Below are 22,566 nucleotides of genomic sequence, written 5' to 3' on the forward strand. Positions count from 1 at the left end.
ACCACACATTCCTCTTTGGCTGATCTCTCATCTTCCAATAAAACCATTGTTCAATTTGATTAATTTAATAAAACACCATATTTAATAATATCCAATCACTCATTACTCCTAGAAAAGCATTGTGAAAACATTTAACCATTCTGATTAAGTTTTAAATCAGTCTGAGTGATTGAGATGGCTCCAGTAGACCTGTTATCATCTACCAGGACAAAGGGGTAAAAGCAATAATTTAAGATTATCTCATTTTAAAAAGTATTGATTCAATTAGCAGCCCCTGGTATCATTGAAGGCCAGCCTTCTAGAAATGAACTTGGAGCCAGTAAACTCCCTCTAACTACTGTATTGAGGGATTAAGAAGATGTGACAATCACACCACAATGGAAATGACAGTAACACCCAATAAGACTATTGTTATGGGCATCATTACAAGTGTTGACTCATTACACCCCACCTTGACCCAGGACTTTAAATATGCGTGGTTCACAATGGGAAGGTTAGTTTGCACCTTTCTGGAGGAAGAGGACACCAGCAGCTCTGACTAGGAATGGAGAAGAAGGCTTACTCTGTGCAATGGCTGTCAGAGAGCAGTCATAGGAATACAGCTTACCCCAGTGTGGATTTATTAACATGCAGGTCTGGCACATCCAACCTTCCGTATCACAAGGACTTTAGTGCTCTGGGAATGCAGAGGCCAAGCACAGCCACTGGCAGCAATAAGGAAAATAACTCTGACCACACAGCAGCATTTTACCAGGTCCAAGAAACACAGACACATGGTAAGATCTATACTATAAGTCTTTCTAATTATCATCTATAGTTCTAATTATCATCAATAGTGCCATTTAATTTTCCTGGGTTTCCAGTCACAACTTACCAACCAGCCTGGGACCAACCGAATTAACCTGTCTAATGGTGGCCATACACTAGCAGAAAAATCGGCCGTGTGAGTTTTCTAAAATCGAAGGATTTATCGGAATGGCAATAGATACTTCCATCATGGAACGATCAAATTTCGAAAGATAAACGTTCCATGAACATAAATTAACTATTTTATCGTTAGTTTTATCAATAGTTTTTTTTTTTTTTTTTCATAAAACTTTTTTTTGTGGATCAGAGATTTCTTTCAGACATTTCTTATATTATGATCATCCTCTAATATGTCTACCTTCCGGGTTAAAGGTTTTGGCACATGCGCAGGAATAGTCACACGATTGTTCTCGGGCAAGGCATCCACAAAACACAAGAATGTCGGTAGATCAGCAAAAATATTTCCAATTTCTCAAAGGATTTTTTTAAGGCCGGAAAGTTGAAAGTCGTTACCGTTTGACACCTATTAACTATAAGAATATCGGGCGAACGATCGCCATTATAGATTTACTACCGATTTTTCTGCTAGTGTATGGCCAGCATAACAGTATGCGTTAAAAACAGGGGTTTAGTTGCACACATTTGCAATTACATGTGTAAGCTGCAGGTCACGGCAAGGCACCCCGATATCTGCAGAACCTAACTCTACCTTTAAAGAGTCTCCACAGTGAGAGCACATGTATTCTGATGGATAGATGGGGGACCGTCGACTTGAGGGAGCCCACCTCTCCTTAAAGGCGCAGGGTCACACTGAACACCCAGCACATAGCACAATGGCAGCAAAGGTGTCAGTGCGTTGCCTAACCAATATAACAATAACAATACAAAAAATGGTCACTTCCCCCACCAATAACTGGTCTTGACAGCAAGGAGCACTGGAAGGGCAAACGTATGTCAAAAAAAGCCAGGGGGTTTCCAGTCACAACTTACCAACCAGCCTGCGACCAACCGAGTTAACCTGTCTAACGGTATGCGTTAAAAACAGGGGTTTAGTTGAACACATTTGCAAATACATGTGTGAATGTAGAAATAGTAACATACATTTATAAGGTTATTTTCAATAATTTGATCATATTTGTTTAAATTAATTCACCAAGGGCATTTTTGGGGGTGGTATAGGTTGAAAAAAAAAAAGAAAAAAAAAAAGAAAAAAAAAATATTATTATTATTGCCCTACCCCAGAATTAAGGAATTCCTATAACCACAATTTCTGTATAGTAGCTGTTGGTTAGTGTACACAGGTATCAGTTATGGAATTTGACACCGATTAATATTTGGGTTCTCACCATTGTTCTTTACTACCACAAATGCATAACATAGGGCTTTATTTACTAAAGCTAGAGAAGGCAAACTTAGTTACAATTCTGCAGAGAAACCAATCAGTATCTAACCTCAGCTTGTTTCATTAAGCTTTAGCAATAAAACCTTGAAAGCTGATTGGTTTGAATTGTGGCTAATTTTGCCCTCCCTAGCTTTAGTAAATAAACCCCATAGTGACAAGTTTATATTTTTAACTATGACCATGAAATAGGACAAGTTCTGGGGTTGACTGATTTAGGTCAAATGTTAAGGTGTAAAAATCGAATTACTTCACACAATTACATATAACAATCTTTAAGCTCTGTATCTATCACCTTTTCAGCTGTTATCTGATAATATAGCATTTTTTATCAGAACTATTACCATGAGGGTGCAGGTACTCTTACAGACTCTCATTAGCTTGTACATAAACATGGGCAAAATAAAGTACGATACAAAGTTGTATTTTTTTTCTATTTTGCAGATGGGACCACATCCAGAAAGGCATTGAAGGACGTTTCCCTTTGTAGGCCAAGTTCTACCTCAGAGAAACATCAGAGTTTGGACACAGACAGTGCTAAAAGCCCCGGATCTCTTTCTGAAGAGGAGGCCACGTCCAGGCCACGTACTAAATTCACCAAAGAGCAACTTCAGGAGTTAGAGAAGAGCTTTGTTGAACACAGATACATAGGATCCAACGAGAAGAAGCGGTTGTCCAAGGTGCTGAAGTTATCTGAGACCCAGGTAGGCATAAACAGCTAATTTTCCTGATTTAATCTATCTGTTAATAATCAGAGGACAGAAAGAACATCCTACAAGAATAAAGGCTCAAATGTCATACTGAATGGGCTCATTTCCAGCCATGGGTGCCCCCTCCACCTGGCTCGAAAAAAGTTTGATTGGACAATTGAATTTCGTCAAAAGCTGGGTGGAAAACATAGAAAATTTGCTTGTTCAAAATGTAGGAGTCAAAAGGAAGCACAAAATCAAGATAAAGGTGTTTCCCAATTAAACGTTCACTATTATTTCACACATTAGTAATTAACAATTAATTAAGTGTGCGCAATGAGCAGTGCAGCTGTTTTGCTTTATTCCTATCTGTATTTTACTAATAATAGTGACAATTCTTAATTCTGCCATCACAGTTCAAATTTTGGTCAATTGTTGAATCAACCAAAATTTGAGGTGTAAGTGGCGCTGGAGGCCCCACCTGCCTTCGCGAAAGTTGATTTTTCATTAGACTTTTGTTGAAAGAACCGGTACACTAAATTATGGTTGATTTAGTTAATATATATTTTAGGTTGTAATAATTAACACTGAAGCTTTTTCTGCCTCAGTTAAATTGAATTGAAGCATTTTGTTAAAATGCTGCACTGTTAAATTTGTTACAATGTAATGTCCTCTCATATTAAAGTAATATAAAAGTGTGTATAAAGAAAATTGGTGATGAATTACACATAGATTTCTGGCAAAGAATTTCTCATGCTCTTCAGAAATCCATTTCTGCGGTGAGATTGTATTGGTCAGAAAAGTCTCTATTCATCTATATCTGAGAGGACCATGGATCTAAACTTCCCACCTGACAGATTCATAAATTAGATTTAAATATTGACTTTTTCTAGTATCCCAAAGAGAAATAAAATTTGGTGTCAGAAAAACTAACATGCTGTCCATATATATTTCTAGATTAAAACATGGTTTCAAAACCGAAGGATGAAGTTCAAGCGTCAAAGTCAAGATGCACGAGTAGAAGCTTTCTTTTCTGGACTCTATGTGCCATACTATGGCTATTCAGACTTTCCAACCACAGCCTGCCCTGTCCGCCCTGATATGGCCATGCCCCTTGCCTCCCCAGTATCCACCCACCATCTTGCACCACTTTCTACTGCATTGATTACACCAAGAAATCCTCCATCGTCCAGTATGCCAACGGCAAACCTTGGTTCTTACCCATGCCCTTCAGTGCTTGTTCATCCATCTTATAAGGAGTCATATGGTCTAAGATATAGCCCATATTAACTTGGATGTGTTTGGGACACTTTCATGATTTTCTGAATGGACACTTTGATATTGTTGCAATATTTATTTTAAATTATGGTATTATTGATGCATTTTTTTAATTACTGTATAACTCTCTGTATTGGGGAGTAATATGAAACTGGCACTTTATAGTTACGCAATGTGAACTAAATAAATTTCTAATAGTTTAATGACTTTTAGGCTGTACATGGATCATTTATCACTCTAGGGCAGCCTTCCTCAACCTTTTCACATTTGCATGACAATTAGGTTGTAGAAGGTTTTGAATAAAAGAATAACACATATGACATACCTAGAGTATTTGACATTCTGGGTGGATCATTTTTCAACACCCCCTTGCTCTATACAGCAGAATTATTTTCCATAACAATTATTAGGCAAAATTAAAAAAAATTATAATAATAATAATCAAAAAAGAAACTCAGACAGAAACAATTGTTATGTCCTCATACACTAGTAGGCAGTGAAGAAAGGCCCCTTAAGCTGGCCATACATTGATCGAAATTCAGCATCTCTAACAGGCACTCGCCAAATTACAGCTAGTGTGTAGGCTCTCCCTCTCGACAATAGCCAATAGTTTAATTGATTTCTGTCAAAAGGACATGTTGACTAATGTTCCATCAATCAGAATACAACGTCTGGCTAGATGGAAGAATCTGTTAGCTTTTCTTTTTTTTTTTTTCATTCAGCCTGCTAAACAAAAAAATCAACCGCATATGGCCAGTTTTACATTGGTAGTCACAGTAGGTCATCTGTACCTTGGTTAACATTGGAGAAGTGCCTCCTTATGCAGGTGGGTAATAAGAACTGCCCCCTATCAGTGAGACAGGAAATTAATCAACAGTTTAAGGAGCCTCTAGCATTCTCTGTAAGAACCCTAGTTGAAGAAGGCTGTTATAGGACATCACTGTATCTAGCTTCTTATGCAGCTGTCTACACTGATGTATACTGATAATTTCCAGAAAATTGTCATATTGCCTTGTGCAAAAGCAGGTGCATCTAATGGTTGGAAGAGCTCAATCCAAGATAAGCCTTATGCAAGCCATAGATTATGCGATTTTGATTCCCCCATTAACACAGTCAGTATTGTGTGCCCCCGACGGGGGTGGGGGGGGGCTGGTGCTTAGGGAGCTGTTCCTGCTAGGAGAGTACAGGGATTACTGCTATTGGCTATATCCACTGGCAAAATTCATGTGCTAAAAATATGAAATGCTGGTTGTACTGACGTCAATTGGTGGACTAACTTGGGTACAATCAGCCTGCCCATAGTTAGATCGAAACTCGCCTGGTCCCTGCTGAACCATTGAGATTCGATCCATCTATGGCTGGTTTTACTTGTCCAAAATCTCCAACTGTTTTCGAGGTCTAAATACTTTCTTTAGCAAAATGCCCCCTCCACCCCCCCCCCCCTCTTCCCCATAATTACATATTTACTTATATATCCGTTGAGCTCCTGTAAGTTTATATAAAATTGATAAAAAGGCGCTGGTGTTCTTTTATAGTGCAAAGTTATAAATAATTAGAGTGTAAAATTATTTTTAAAATTACTATACAAACATAAATGGTACATATATAACCAATATGGGTTATATATGTGTCACACACCCCATCACCTGGAGCACTACAGATCCAAGCAATGAATTCTTACAGCTTCTTTTGCATGAATTGACTTGGATGATTAAATAATACAAGCACCTTAACCACTTTATGAGCACTGCAATAGTGGGCACTAGATATTGTGGATATAATTTGCTATTATATCTATATAATTTGATATATTTTTTTGGATGCACCAGTAAGCACCTTAATAATATTTCTGCACTAATCTTTGCACAACTAAAGGATAGCATGTGCACTTTATCAATTATATATTGGTTATATATGTACCATTTATGTTTGTATAGTAATTTTAAAAATAATTTTACACTCTAATTATTTATAGCTTTGCACTATAAAAGATCACCAGCGCCTTTTTATCAATTTTATATATCTATTTATTGTTTTTTTAACAATTAAAAGGGCAGCAGGTTTTAAACATCTTTATATTGGGGCTGGGCGCCTTCGCCAAAAACTTTTTATCCTGTAAGTTTATACATATAACTGTAAACGAGATCAATGGCTTTTGCTTGGTTGTTTTGGTATTTAACATTGCTTCCAAATCATACACTTCTATACATTGTACATTAAGCCTTTAGACGTTATTTTACAGTATCGATATTACATTTCACACCTCAGACCAAGCAATACCCAACTATTTGACACCTCTGCCATGTGGAGTATTGGTACCTTACCATATAAAAGGGTACTTCCTAAATCCACCCTATTCCCAAAATGTAAAATTACACTTCACACAATACTGGGACATTCTCCCACAGTATCAACCAGAAACATCTGCAGTAATGGATCATTCTACCCTCTGGAGGACCTGGCTGATAAAACCATAGTTTCTTATATCCTTTATCCTTAGGGAGATTGCTGCATTTGAGTTTCCAGGCCTAAGCAACTTCATGTTGTTATGACAGGGTCTCTATTTCCCCAGATGGAATTGTAATTTATATTTTTTACTGGAGAATAGAACATTCCAAGGGGAGTGGAAGTAGCCAACAAACATGGTATGGAGTTGCATATCTAGATCTTGTCACTGGAGTCTCCAAGAGATAGAGACAAACAGTGGAGGAAAAGAGCACAACAAACTCCACCAATAACTGAAGTATCACTTTTGGGTAGATAGATTCTATTTTTTTTTATACCTCACCAAACAGCTGTCCCAGCCTGACTCATTAGTGCTCATTTCAAAGTGGTTTATTGTATCAGCTAAAGTTGGCCATATATTGATCAAAATTCACCCAGTTCACCAGGGGCTGGACAAATTTTGATTAATGTATGGACAGGCTGGTTGTACACAAGTTGATCTGTGGATTGACTTGTGTAAAGCCAGATTATTGTTATTTCCCAAATGATCAGTGCCTCTGGCTAGAGCCAGCAACACTGATCATTGTGTTAGAGAAGGCTCCATGCCATCAGAATACAATACCACAGTAGGAGGGATTCCTACATCCATATCGAATGTGTGGATGAGGGATTTGAGGCATTTTCTTTTGGTTACCCTGCTTGTTTAACGGAAAAATAAAATACATAATGTATGGGCTGTCTAAGGCCCCTTTCACGCGATCAGACCTATCAGGTCCATCTGTCCGTTTTTCAAGGGGACCTGATCGGGCCACCCATTCTCCTCTATGGAGAGGCGGATGTCAGCGGAGGTGTGTCCGCTGACACATGTCTGTGATCCGATCCGACAAGATCTACTTAAAATAGATGGATGGCGATATGTTCGCCATCTGTCCAGTGGGTGGAATCACATGAAAACGGACATGCTGTTCATTTTCATCCGATCTCCCCAAAGAGGAGAGCGGGACTCTGACAGGTCCATCTCTGCACAGTGAGCAGAGATGGACCTGTCATCCGCCTGCTCAGCAGGGATCAATGGAGTGATCCCCGCTGAGCTAGCAGAGTCCGCCGAGCGTACCCGCCCCATGTGAAAAGGGCCTAAGACTGTATGTGATGGAGGCATGTATGATATGATTAGTATGATGGTTAGACTAACATGTAATTCTATTGTACGTGAGAAGAATAGAAAATGAACCCCAAAATGTCCCCCCTGCCGGGACATTCAATTCTGGCAGTGAGACTTGGCACTGTTAGAACACACTAATCAGTGGCTGCAACTGGTTGGCTACAGCCACTGATAAACAAAAGTTCTCCAACTCGCTTATTTGACAGAAGTTGATTTAAAATTCCACTTCTGTAAAACACAGATGGCCACAAACTGATTGAAACTCATTCAGCCCCTGTTGTACTGGCCACATTTGTTATCTATCTATGGCCACCTCAAGTGTGCATTCTCACCTGCTAATGCACCCGCACTACTATTATATGTGACAATCCCCAGTGGGGGTTTCCACAATTAGCTGCGGGACGCAGCCCTATTGCAAGGAATGGAAGTCTGCCAGCTCTCTCAGCTAATCGAGGCCACTTGCATGTAATCACTCATTCAACTCGCATGTGATTGCTGCATGAGTGATTTCATGCGATTGGCCACGATTAGTTGCTGGAGCCAGCAGCCTCCTGCTGGGGTTCTCACATCTAATCAGAGACAGGTTGCATTCTAAGGTCTGAATGCACCCTAAGAGGGGAATTCTACTAAGGTAGGCCATTTCTTGATTTTCTTTCCTTTCACCACGTATGGAAGGAAAGAAAATTGCTTGATTCCCCCATCAACACTGTTAGTTTTAATAGGGGAATACCTACTGCAGCACTATTGTATTCTGCCAGAAGGGGGTGTGGGAAGCAGAATACAATGGTTACTGCAACTACTGCTGGCAGTATATAGAAAAATCGAACAGGCTGGTTTGTATACCCAGGTCGATCGATGGATTGACTTGGGTAAAATCAGCCTGCCTATACATGAATTGAAATTCAGCGGCTCCCTGCTATACCGGCCACATTTTAACTGACATTGTGTAGAAGCCTCCCTTACTCTATCCTAAGAAAAAAGTTTTACCCTTAGTTTTACTTTCAGTTTAGGCACTGGTGATGTAGTTGGGTTGCCACCTTTTCAGTTTTGACCCAGACAGTCCGGGTTTTGACACATGACCGTGTTTCAGTCTGCCTGAAACCTGGACACACATACCTCCCACTGGCTCCCAGTCCAACTGCACTGGGACAAATTCAAATAACTCTAATTCTGTCCTGAAAATAGAAGCCAGTGCCAAGCAAATTCTAGGTGCTCTCGATGAACGAGTGAGGATTTCTGTCGAGCCAGCACAGTGGCGCAGCACCTGCCTGTGCTCTGCCTACTTCCCCCTTCCCCTTGTAGTGAAAATAAAGCTTGAGGAGTGTAGCTAGACCTCTGCAGAGCTCCACCTCTGTCCCAGGGAAGAAACCAGTCCTGAAGCAAGTCCAGGGTGCTCTCAGTGAGTGATTCTTGTCTGTGTCGGGCCAGCACAGCGGCGCAGCCCATGCCAATGCTTTGCCTTTTCCCCACCTCTCTCTCCAGTGGGAGGAAAACCGCACTACAGTAAAGCTTCTCACCTTCCAGCTTCACCCCCAGACTCCAGCTTCCACACTTTCTGACTCACAGTGGCTCCCGCTGGTAAGGCAATCTAATAGGGGGTCCTTAGGGATTGGGAGGCGCTGATAGAAGAGGGGACTCTTTGATCTAGCAGAGGTTTCTAGGGGGGAATGATATAAGGGGAACCTGAGGTAATGGAAGGGTCTCTAAGGGGGGCGCTGACTGCTGATCTAATGGTCGGTGGTCAACCATTAGATCAGCAGTAAGCACCCCCCTTAGAGTGTGAATAGTATAAAAAAAAAAAAGTACCTAATGAGTACATTACACTTCTTGGGTTCCCCTGGGTTACCCCTAGCAACTGAAAGCAGATGAACATCAAATACAGTCCTTGAATCGGTCAATGATCAGTCCAGGGATTGTGTTTTTTTTTGTGTTCTATTTAGAACTGGGATAGGAGAAGGGATGAGTGGGATACTCCAACGTTAACTATGCACAAATCCTGAAGACAACTGACCGTAGAATGCAGCAAGGCCGCTGCTTTGCCTTGCCACTGAAGTGCAGATAGATTAACTGTTCCCACTTTAATACACTCTTCAGGGTTAATAACTTGGCACCCCCTTTACCCTCACTGCCTGAGTGCTGACTCCCGTCTGCTGACTCTAGCCACTGGAGTGGTCCCCTTACTGGGCAGACCCTTCGGCAAGCTCCCCTGTACTCACAGACACTGTTTTTCCAGAGTTGCTCTGCCTTCACCTCCTCAGTCAGCTTCCACTGGACCTTTAAGTTCAGCCACACTTTGTTGGTCCACTAGACCGACTGCCTGTGACCACCTTCCACATCTTCAGAAGAGGAGACAGCCGTCACCCTCCTTCTGGGACTTGGCTTCCCACCCAAAGACCCCCTGCCTGATGTGCTCCTGGCTTTTATACCCTATCCCGAGATGCACCTCTCTCTGTGCAAACCCACTGAGACAATACAAAAGCCTGTGTGCCATTGGCCAGGTTTCCTCCATTGCCCAACGAGCTTCCTCATTGCATACAGTGGGGACACTCCCTCAGCCCACATGAATCACACATCGAGCACACCCAGCAGGCCTAACTACTGATCAGGCTCCCCTGATAAGCAGATAGAGCGACTACGTTTTACATGCCTAGCACCTGCCTAGGAGGGTTCTACATGTATATAAGCATAATGGTGGTGCGCTATTCATACATCAGTGCTGTGTATTGAAAATAATCAAAAGTGCCTTTTCAAAATATATATATAAAGTTGATGACATAAAAACAAATGAAGAAGTGATAATCTTTGTTAACAATCCGTGATTAAAAAACAGTGAGGATCTATAGTACAGTCTGTGATTTCATCAATGCATGCAGTGCTTTTTAATCCAGGTACACATATAGTGATGTTGTGATTAAAAGGCTTCTTAGAACCAAACCAATATAAAGTGCTTAGTCCCTGATGAAGTCACCTGTCGTGTGACGTAACGCATAGGAAGAGCCAGTGATGCCAGACTCAGCTGTTCCACGGCGATTAGAGTCGGGGAGTGAGTGAGCAGGACCCAACCATGGCGGATGCAAATAGGACTACACAGATTGTTCACAGATTGCACTAACACCGCCTGTCCCTACATCCCAAATTGAAATCGGTCCACTGAGATAAGAGAAGTTGAAGCTGTTGAGGCTTGTAGGTGGAGGAATTTGGTTTTTCATTGCACAACCCCCCCCCCCCACACACACACACACACACACACACACCTCAGCCATGTTTCCTGGGCTCCATGCACCCATTGGCAGACCTGGGACTGGCATGGCAGGTACCAACAGATGGAGGGAAGGGAGATCAGCGAACATTCAGCGTGCATCCAGTAGTGTCAAAAGTGTGAACATAAAAACAGATTAGAAATTGCTAATCAGACAATGGCAGTTTGATTCTTCTATTAGGCTTTTGCATCAAGTTTCTCAAACCTTTGGATGCCTGCGCTTTATGTGATAATGACTAAGCCCCTTCCCTTCATGACATTGTCAAAAAGGGGCGGAGCATGGGTGACCCTAAAATTACGCCCCTCCTTCCTAAAAAAAAGTTCTGCGGATGCCCATGACTGTACTATAGATCATCACTGTTTTTAAATCACGGATTGTTAACAGAGATTATCACTTCTGTATTTGTTTTTATGTCATCAACTTAATATGTATATTATGAATAGGCACTTTTGATTATTTTCAATACACCGCACTGATGTATGAATAGCGCACCACCATTATCCTTACTGTATATAACCCATCAGAGTCCCTTTATATTTTATATTAGCATGTTCCTTAGAGACCCCTCCTTAGATCAGAGTCCTCTTATATCAGTGCCCCCCCCCCCCCCTCGAGACCAAGGAATAGAGCTAAAAAAAAATAAAATAAATAAATAATAAGAAGCTCAGTAAACAAATGTACTGTTTGTTGTTGCTAGCACTGACATGTGTTCCCACACCTAAAACAAAAATAAAAATATAGTTATATTAATTTGTGTGAAAAAATAATTGTGAATGATGGTGGAAACCCCAAAGGGTAATTCAGATATTAATACACTCCAATCTTATTCAAGCATATATAGTGTGCAATCTTGATACACATAATACTATATGAATAGTATGGAAACTTCAAATCCATTCCAAAATGTCTTGTGCTAATATCCATCTCAACATGACTTTATAAGCTGGATATTTACACAACACATTTTGGAATGGATTGGGTGTTTCCACCACTTTTCATATAGTATTATGTGCATCAAGATTGCACAATAAATATGTTTGAATACAATTAGAGTGTATTAATACTTGGATAACCCTTGGAGGTTTCAACCATTATTCACAAAAACTTTTCACATAGGAATTAAAATAATTGTAGGGGGAGGTTGCGGTTTACTTTATTTTTTTGGTCTCTAAAGGGAGCACTGATATAAGGGGACTCTGATCTAATGGGGGTCCCCTGTATTATGAAGGGGATGACAATGACCTTTGTATTAAGGTGGGGGAGACACAAAGGGTTGCCACATGTCCAGGATTCACTCAGACAGTCTGGTTTTTAAGTCATTTGTTTGGGTTTCAATCTTCCTGAAACCCTGACACATTATTCAGACAGGGCTGTGGCTCCCCAAGTAACTGAGATTGCTTACGCGTGCCGCATTACTGCTCTCCTTTGAGGCACCAAAGGTCTCCCAGGTCTTTTACAATCCTATAGTATATACTACAAAAAAAATGAAAGTGTTTTGTTCGGGTTTGGCTTGAAGAAAAGGTGGCAACTGTATGATATAGACAGTGCCTTTCCACAGCCAATTGGTAAGCCTATGTCTCTAAAGGCTGCAGAGAGATTTTGCCAATCTCACAGGATTTAGATTGTACATGCATAGAGGTGCATCTTCATGAATGTACAGTCTCACATTATTTTTAACTGTACAGTCATATAAATGCATACATATATTTTAATGCACCTACAAATAAAATCTCGTTAGATTGACGAATCTCATGAGATTTCACCATTACATTTCCATGAGCTGCCTGTTGGTGCTAGTGACGTAGCCTTCCCAGATGGCTGTGGGAAGACACTGACTTATGTCACCTGTGCCTATAGTAATAGCTTGGTAAGTGGGGAGCTGATCAAATTTAGCACTTTATTAAATAAATATTGCATTTTTAAATACTTTTACATAGCTTTTCAGAAACGTGGATTACAATAACAGACAAACAAGATTTATCCCATTTGGGATGTATAGTCCACTTTAAGGCTCTATATGCCTGGTAATCAGTCCAGGATAGCAACAACACTACAACACAGTTTATAAGAAGACAACATTTAAAAATTGGAACATATAAATAGATAACACTATTTGTAACTTAGACTGAAAAAGAACATGCAACATAATCATATATTAACATATGTATATAGATAATCAGCTTTTGACACATTGAAAACAGAACATCCAAAAATAGATTATTACTGTACAATTTATATCTTCTTTACATGTATATTCCATGATATCAATGATTAAGTTCATAAGGCTTTTGTAGGACATTTGGTCAGTATATCAAATATAAAGATTGTTGTAATATGGATTATATTGTTCGAAATGGCCATTGTTCATGACAGCTTGGGGAGGAACTGGTGTGGGTAAAAATCTTGGATCGTGGGTGTACGATGATTCTGGAGTTTGATAAGCTGGATTTTGGTAAAAATGTAAGTTATTTACTGGAGGTACTGGAGTTCCATGATAAAAAGGCATTGGGTGGGGATAGTAGACAGAAGAGGCGGTCATACGATGTTGGTGATCTTGCATCTGTCTTTTCAGTTTCATCCTCCGGTTCTGAAACCACGTTTTCACCTGTGTATAAACAATATATTTACATAAGTTTCTTGTGAAATCTACCACCCTGTTTCTGGCATATTTTACCAATAAAAGACAAATTAAAGACACGGCACATAACAGCCCTCAGAAATATAATAATCAGTTAGGTCTTTACAAGCTTTTAAAGCAAATCTTTAGCCATTTTGAATAAACTGAAATAAAGGAATCCTTGCAATGAAAACATTAAGTATTTACCTGTCCTATTGCCTGCACCACTGAGCACCAGTGTTGAAGAGAAAAGAAGAATGTTCAGTATTTGACACTTTTTGGAGTGTTGGATGCTGGTGTTGCCCCACTGTGCTCTGATTTCCTCTACTGGGCCTTACATTGGTCACAGTATTAATTTAGGGGGCAGCAGGGGTAAATGCAGTGACAATGAACGAATTGGGAGACCAGGTATCTAACGTACCCAGAGGTGTACTGGAGGCTGATGATCATCTTTTAGCAAGTTTAGATCTTCAACACTGTGGAGTTTGGTGGCAAAAGCAATGGGACAAGTAAGTACTAAGGGCCTGTTCATGTGTTATGCTCATTGCTGCGATACTGTGCCATCCATCCTGGATGAAACCCCAATGCACCTTCTTCTGTGGCAGTGCACTAACATCTGGTGTGCTGCCAAAAATGTTCCATGTAAGATTTTTGTGGTGCTTTGGGCAGCCCTTTAAATAAACTGCATAAAAAAAAGAAAGTTTTTGCATTTGATACTGCAGTGGATCAGGCTGGTGTGAATGTGAATTTTTTTTTTTAAATGAAAATGGTCTTGAGGTCTTAACCAATTAAATAATTTCAGCTGAATGAGGTACTAGGCTGTTTTCCAGTGGATAAGGGTCTAGTTATAATGCAGTATATGTGTTTTTGTGCATTGAAGTGCAATGTGGGCAGCACAGTGGCTACATGGTTAGCACATCTACCTAGCAGCACTAGGTTTGTCTGTTTGTATCCCAAGCATGGCATAACCTGCCTGGAGTTTGCATGTCCCCCTGTGCCTGTGTGGTTTTCCTCCCACGCTCCACACACATGCTGGTAGGTAAATTGGTCCTAGTAAGTGTACAGTATGTATGAATGGGAGTTAGGGACCTTAGATTGTAAGCTCCTTAAGAGCAGGTACTGATGTGAATGTACAACACTTAGTAAACTAGTAAATTAAAAGCGCTATATAGGTACTTGTAATAAATAAATGTGGCACAATGCATTATGCAGTCTATTCAAAATGGATAAGCTGTTAGCTCACCTTATTGCACCAAAATAGGTCTGGCTGCGTTTTTTTGTAGCACATGCTAACACACATTGGGGAGAATTTACTAACACTGGAGCAGACAGAATCTAAGATAGCATGTGCATAGTAACCAATCAGCTTCTAGCTTCAACTTGCTCAGTTAAGCTTTGAAAATGAAAGCTAAAACCTGAATGGTTGCCCTACACAGCTGCTCAAGCCTTAGTAAATTGCTCACATTGTACATTGTAGTGTAGCTGCATTCTGGACATGAATTGGGGTGCCATTCAAAATGAAAGACACTGCAAATGTACTAATGCGTGCATGGTGGCTGCAGTCACTGATCAGAGTATTCTGACAGTGCCAAGCCCTGCTATTAGATTGCAATGTCCCAGTGGGGGGAATTTCCTCTGTCCATCATGTTTTTTTATTTTCATTCAGTCCACTGAGCCCCCCTTTTTAACCTTTTCCATACCGGGCCTTTTCTGGCACTCCTCTCCTACATGTAAAAATCCAATTTTTTTTGCTAGAAAATTACTGAGAGCCCCCAAACATTATATATGTTTTAGCAGAGACCCTAGGGGAAAAATGGTGGTCTTTGCAACTTTTTATGTCACACAGTATTTGCGCAGCAATTTTTCAAACGCATCCTTTTGGGGGAAAAAAAAAACGGTTTTATGAATAAAAAAAAAAAAAAACCCACTAAAGTTAGCCCAATTTTTTTATATAATGTGAAAGATGATGTTACGCCAAGTAAATAGATACCTAACATGTTACACTTTAAGATTGCGCACGTGGAATGGCGCCAAACTTCAGTACTTAAAAATCTCCTCCATAGGGAACGCTTTGAAAATGTTTACAGGTTACCAGTTTAGAGTTACGGAGGAGGTCTTGGGCTAGAATTGTCCCTCCCCCTCTAACGTTCGTGGCGATACCTCACATGTGTGGTTTTAATGGCGTTTACATACGTGGGCGCGACGAATGTATGCGTTCGCTTCTGCGTGCGAGCACGTGGGGACAGGGGGCGCATTAAAAAAAATGTTGTTGTTTATTTTATTTTTATATTTTTACACTTTCCATTTAAAAAAAAAATGTGATCACTTTTATTCTTATTACAAGGAATGTAAACATTCCTTGTAATAAGAAATGGGCATGACAGGTCCTCTTTATGGAGAGATGTCGGGTCTATAGGACTCCACATCTCTCCTCTAGGGTGAAAAGACAGAGCTCAAAAAAAAAAAAAAAACATTCTCAGCCTTTCCAGCCCAGATATTTACAACTGCCAGGCTGGACGTGATGTCATTACGGCGTGCCCAGGCCTCAAGGAGTCATAGAGACTGCCAGGAACCATTTGGTCCTTGGTATTCTCTATGGTGAACTCCTGCCACCGGCGGATTCCTCCTCTGGCTCTTTGATCACATGGGCGAGCTGGTAGAAGCACCGGAGGGCGGCAGGAGGGGGGATGTCCCTTCCTGCCACCTGTAAGAATGATTAAGTGGCTGAACAGCCGCTTTGATTGTTTGTACAGTGCAGGGAATCGCCGGCTGCAAAAGATGATATCTGAATGATGCCTGCAGCTGCAGGCATCATTCAGATATCTCCACTCAAATTCCAAGACATCTAATGACGCCCTTGAGCTGGAAGTGGTTAAAAAAGACTGTAATATGTTAAAATGTGTACCTAAACAAGTACGCTTACATATGTCCATGCGCCTTTTTCATTGTGATTATCTTTTTCTATGCTGCTTCCGTGCTGCCTGTGCCACGATTTTAAAAATGCATTGTAACTAACAGGCAGCTTCTCCTTTTTTGTCTCATATGCTGGCCTAGTGATGTTTGCTCCTATGGTCTACTGCCAGCTGAAGTGCATGGCATATGCATCTCATCTTGAGCATGCACTATTCGACAATACAATCATCTGTTGGTGGAAAAGAAGCCTTTTAACCAACAAATTAGTGTAATGTCACAAGGGGCACGTGTGAGATGAGGCGGATGACATCATGCATTTTAGCTAGCACATGCGCAATAGGAAACACTGCAAGATCTCACAGTCTAGGAGCAAGATTTTCCTGAAGGCACTAGTGACATTGCCATCAGAGTGGCATCTGTGTGGCAAGGGTTTATGTCACTGCTGCCTTCAGGTAGACCACAAGTGGACAATCAAAAAAGTAAGTAAAAGCTAAAAAAAAAAATTTATTTAAAAAAACCAGTGTTAGATAATTTCACATCAGCATGCAGAAATGCGCTTACGTGAAATTTACTGAAAGAGGGGAAAGGTCCACTTTAGGTTCTTTCACTATTATAGTTATGCCTACAGCCTAGTCATCTCCAGTTTATTTTGGAATACTCTCATAAGCACAGCATTCCACTGAGTGCATGGTTAATTGAATATAAAAATCTAAAAAGCCTTGTAAACAGGGGCGAAACTACAAATCATGGGGCTCCATTGCAAAATGGGGCCTCATGGAAACCTCTCTTCGTAGCAGCTGGCAATGTAAACTATGACTATGTGTCATTGATCTTAAAGCTCAAGCACTTTAACCTACCTGATCCTCCCCTTCTCCGGCAGATGGTGCTTCCCCACGCTCCAGCAGTGCACTGTCCTTCTGCTATGCGACCTGCTCTGGTCTTGATGACGTCAGGGCCTTGACCACTGGAGCATGAAAAATCAGAGGATCAGGTAAGTTGACCTTCTTTTCTATGCCCCCTAAACCTAAATAAGCAATGAACCCTTGCAGTTTATGTGCAGCCCACTGCAAGAGATCCAAGAGATCATTTTTTAGTTTCTTACAGTTGGGCTTTAACATTAACCACTCTGCAACCGCTCACAGTAATACTACTGCGGCAGAGTGGCTCGTTCCCGTCCAGCCACGTAGTATTAACGTGACTGGACTCCTCCCCTTCTGGGCGGCGCTTGCGCGCCGCCGGAGGCTCGCTCCCGCTGTTTTCATTCACAGCGGGAGTCGGGCCAGGGGAGGAGCAGCGGCGATCGCCGCTGCTCTTACCCGATCGTCGGGGATCGAGTCTGGAGATCCGCCCGCTGTGTGTAAACACAGCGGGCGGATCTCCATAGTGACAGGGAGTGACAGATCGGACTGTTCAGCATAGCTGGACATCCGATCTGTCCATGAATCACATAGTCACCTCCCCCCCTACACGTCAGTAAGCACCAGGCATACATTAACCCCTCCCTCTCCAATAAAATTAACCCCTTCCCTGCCAGTGTCATTTTTACAGTAACAGTGCATATATATAGCACTGATTACTGCAGTAATGTCACTGGTACCCCCAAAAGTGTCAAAAATGTCAGTCAGGGGTCCGGTCTGTCCGCCGCAATGTCGCAGTCCCGCAAAAAAAATCGCAGATCGCCGCCATTACGCGTTAAAAAAAAAACACCAAAAATGACAGAAATCTTTCCCTTTGTTAGTAAACGCAATAACTTTTGCGCAAACCAATCAAAATACGCTTATTGCGATTTTTTTTACCAAACATATGTAGCATAAAACAAATTGGCCAAAAACTTTTAAAAAAATTGGTTTTTACATCTTTTTTGGGGGGAATTTCATATAAAAAAATGTGAAAAATATTGTTATTTTTTCAAAATAAACGCTCTTTTTTTGTTTATAGCGCAAAAAGTAAAAATCGCACAGGTGATCAAATACCACCAAAAGAAACCTCTGTTTGTGGGAAAAAAAGGACGTAAATTTCGTTTGGGTACGGCGTCGCACGACCGCGCAATTGTCAGTTGAAGTCGCACAGCGCCGAATCGCAAAAAGTGGCCTGGACGGAAGACAGCAAAATCCTCCGGTTGTAAAGTGGTTAAGTAAGCCTAAATCAAGGACAGGCAACAAGAGATCTGCCAGCATTGTCAGTACACTACTAGGGACTGTGGATAAAATGTACAGTTGTACAGTAGTAGCAATAACAGTAATGACTATAATGATATTTTAAATTATGTAATAATATAATGCAAATGGTTTTAAACTCTAACTTCTTTTTTTGTCTTCTTTTTATGCCCACCATAGTCAGCTGCTTGCTATGGGGAGAAACGTGGTATGCACGCTCCCGACCTGTGTGTCTATGGAACCGCGCTCCATAGACTACACAGCGGGACTTAGGCCCGCCCCCAATTCCTCTACACTACATTTAATTGTCAGCAGCAAGAGACATTGGCTCCTGCTGCTTCTCAAATGCTGTATGAAGAGGAAGTAAGGGGAGAATAGATGCAGCTGTGCACAGCGTTGGTCTCTTCTCCCCTCTCTTAGTCTTCACAAAGGTGAAGGGGGGCACATAGAAATTGAAAATTGTTTTTACCTTAATGCAAACAATGCATGAAGGTAAAAAAACATTTTTAGGTTTAGTGACACTTTAGGAGGGCAATAAATCTACACTGCTAAAGCTGGCCAAAGATGGATTGAAATTTGGCAGGTTCAGCAGGGACCAGCCATATTTCAATCACTTTATATGGCCAGCTTTAGTAATGTAGATTTATTGCCATCTTAACTGCTTGAAATGTATATGATGCATTCCTGTTTGAGAGGAGTCGACCTAGTGATCAACTCTCGAATAAAACTGTTGAAAAATGTTTGTGCATTCGGCTGCAGCGCTGATCAGTGTATTCTGTCAGCGGAGGAATCCCGCTGTCAGCGGGAGGGATTTGAGTTAGATGAGGGAAGCCATTTTGATCTGCCAGACGGCTGGCTGATCGAAAAAGAAAAATGACCTACCTATGGCCAGCTTAAGACAGATAAGCAAATGCTTCTCACGCAGGTCATACACAAAGCAAATTTCTTTCCTGCAACCAGACAGTGTTGACAGGGAATACCTCTTACAGAGCCTGGTGGGGAAAGATTGCATGCAAAATCCGTCAGGCTGGTTATACCCAAGTTGATTGATTGATCAACTTGGTACATTCAGCCTGCCCTTTACATGGTCTGTCTTTGGCCAGCCTTACTGCATAGAAAGGGATCTGTGATTATTTTTCCTGAGATATGACTTCAGCCCTTCTATACTGAATGCTTCACAATTTTGTTTTCTCTAATAGGGACCCCCTCCTACTTCAGGCCCCATAGCAGTTGCTATGGCTATTGGTACACCATTGTTTATAAACTTTTCTCACTGGGCATCGTATACATTTCAAGAAGTACAGTATAAGGAAGAGGGCTATAACGTCTATCTGCCATGTCTACGAAAATTTGCCAGAAAGATGAAATGGGGGGGGGGATATACTGCAACTGCGTTTATAGATCAACAACTAGTGTTGGGTTTTATGTTCCCCCTAACAAGACAGGGAGAGTTACCTGAATTTCAGACAGCTGTAGAGAACTTGCCATTTTCTTTCTCTCGGAGGCTCCCAGGTATCTCTGTTTCTTGAACATCTCCTCAAGTTTGCAGATCTGCTGGGAGGTGAATGCTGTTCTCATCCTGCGTTGCATCTCACTCTTGAGGCTAGCTTCTCCATGGTCATCATCCTCAGGCTGACCTCTCTCGGGACTATGAGAACCAATCTGCTCACTCTCATCTTCTGAGCAACTGGGCGTGGATTCATCAGAACTTCCCCAACCACGGTGTGGAGCTAAATAAATAATGATAATTAGAGTTTAGGACTGCCATGTAAATGGTTTATACAATGCATTATTTTCTTTGCTTTGGAATTAGATGGCTAATCTAAATTAACCTCTAACATTTCCTACTCTAGACCTCTGTGGGACTTGAAATCAAGGTTAAAGAGGACCCGGTTCTACATCAGTCTTCGATTTCCAGGCTCCGGCATGTTAGCTGTGGGAAGCCGACTGTGACTCCGTGCAGGTTCCACAGCCAACTGCCCACTGCACATGCGCGAGCTGCACTTTGTGAATGGCTCCGAAGCCTTCTGGGACCCGTGATGTATCCCAGAAGGCTGCAGGCAGGAGGGGGGGTTGTAGAATTTCCAATGAATCCACCAGAACGAGAGTGGGTACCTGTCAAAAACAGGTACCTGCCCCCCCCCCAAAGAAAAATTATTCCAAATATAGCGGGGGGGGGGAGTGGAACTCTCCCTCTTGGGTGAAATTCTGCTTTAAGGATCTGCTGTGTAAAGCAACTGATGTTCACCATGTTGAATCATGGCTAAAAAACAACCAGAGATGAACACATCTCTCGTCTCTTGATATAAATGACAACTAATAAGCTGTCCATTAATCAATATCAGTCAATGCATATTGTTCATTTGATTTGAGTAGGTTGCTGCATATCGCTGAATTCTAAGCCATCCTATTGGAAATGTGCCCCCATTTTGACAATCAAAGCAATAAATTTAGATAGTAAACAATTGTGACATTAAAACAATATCGTCACAATTACATATTTTATATGTATAATATTATGTTTTCTGTTCTTGCTTGTAAGAAAAAAAATGGTAAAGCACAGCATGTACTGGCAAAAAGATAAAAAGTACACATTATTATAGATAAAACAATTGTCAATGGGCCCTTGCACATAGGTGCCCAAAAACATACCACATTTTTAGGCACTGAGCATTTTATCTTTTTACTGATCTAAAGGCAGACCATTGCTTTGAAATGGGCTGGACACACAGGCCCATACATTTCAATAAACTAGAGCCCCATTTAAATCAGCAAACAAAAAATACAAAATTGCGTCACTGGTCAGTATTTTACATGCATACGCATGCAAATAACACCTCCCTCTTGAATAGTAGATGATATTTTTTAAATATTTGGCATTCTGGGAGCTAGAAGAATCTTTACCTACATATAACAATATACATGTGTAAACACACACACTATACTGACCATAACCGCAGGAACTTTCTGCCAGGAAGCTCAAGCGTTCATGCATCAGTACCGTGTGCAAGGACCCAATTGGTGTTTTTTTTTCCTTCTACAATAAAATTAATTTAGTAGAATATGTATAGGTGTACATAAAAAATCTTGTGTTAAAGACAATTACTCTTAAGTTGTGGCATGCACATTCCTAATCATTAAAATGAACTGTTAAATAAGTATGAACAATTACCTAAACACTTCCACTGCATCAACAAAGTTTAACAGAAAATATATTTTAATGCTGGGTAATGATGGAAAAGTGCTGCACTGTCATTCAAATTGAAGGTATAGTGTGCTGTAAAGCCTATTAAAATCATGTGTGATAAAGAATGTATATGTCTAAAAACCTACAGGTTAGTTTCTGATTATAAATCTACTCACCAGTTGTGGAAGATACAACTTGCTCTAGGCATGTCTCCTGATCTTCAGAAATGTTCTTGAAGGGTTGAGAATCTCCGCAAGTCTCCATATGTTCAGTTTTCCTTTTGGGTTGGTTGGACCTTTCTGTAAATTTACATGGGGGCTTTGGCTGTGGCGCACAAGGAATGTGTGGTTTTGAGCCATCTTTCCCAGCCAGAGTGTCCTCTTTACTCCCTGTTAGGATAAAGTCTATAGAAAACCTTTGTCTGACCATGTTGAAGACCACTGTGTGTTTGCTGGACCTATCAGTTTTGTCCTCTATGTGCTTAAGCCTTTGGTCCATGCTGTGTTTCTGCTTTATAGCTTGTTGTATATGCAAGTGTGAAGCACATCAAAGGAGGAACCAAAAACTTGGATAATAGCTATCAGAAAGGACTAATTAACGTAACCATTCCAAGTTCTCACTTCCGACAAATGTCTCAAGACATGGCTCCAGTG

General features: G+C 40.9%; 2 protein-coding genes across 2 annotated transcripts; one reads left to right on the plus strand and one right to left on the minus strand.

The window, feature by feature from the left end:
• Positions 1-544: 544 nt before the first annotated feature.
• LOC309564638 (homeobox protein vex1-like) lies at positions 545-4,185 on the plus strand (the record flags this gene model as incomplete). Its single annotated transcript, XM_082269299.1, has 3 exons — positions 545-776; positions 2,651-2,910; positions 3,853-4,185. The coding sequence occupies 3 exons, from the start codon at positions 545-547 to the stop codon at positions 4,183-4,185; spliced, it is 825 nt and encodes a 274-aa protein (XP_082125425.1).
• Positions 4,186-13,351: 9,166 nt separating this feature from the next.
• On the minus strand, positions 13,352-22,342 carry LOC309564236 (homeobox protein pv.1-like; the record flags this gene model as incomplete). Its single annotated transcript, XM_082268862.1, has 3 exons — positions 13,352-13,645; positions 20,182-20,456; positions 22,090-22,342. The coding sequence occupies 3 exons, from the start codon at positions 22,340-22,342 to the stop codon at positions 13,352-13,354; spliced, it is 822 nt and encodes a 273-aa protein (XP_082124988.1).
• Positions 22,343-22,566: the final 224 nt, after the last annotated feature.

This window comes from Pelophylax lessonae (genome assembly GCF_965119305.1).
Source record: "Pelophylax lessonae genome assembly, chromosome: 9".
Lineage (NCBI taxonomy): Eukaryota > Metazoa > Chordata > Amphibia > Anura > Ranidae > Pelophylax > Pelophylax lessonae.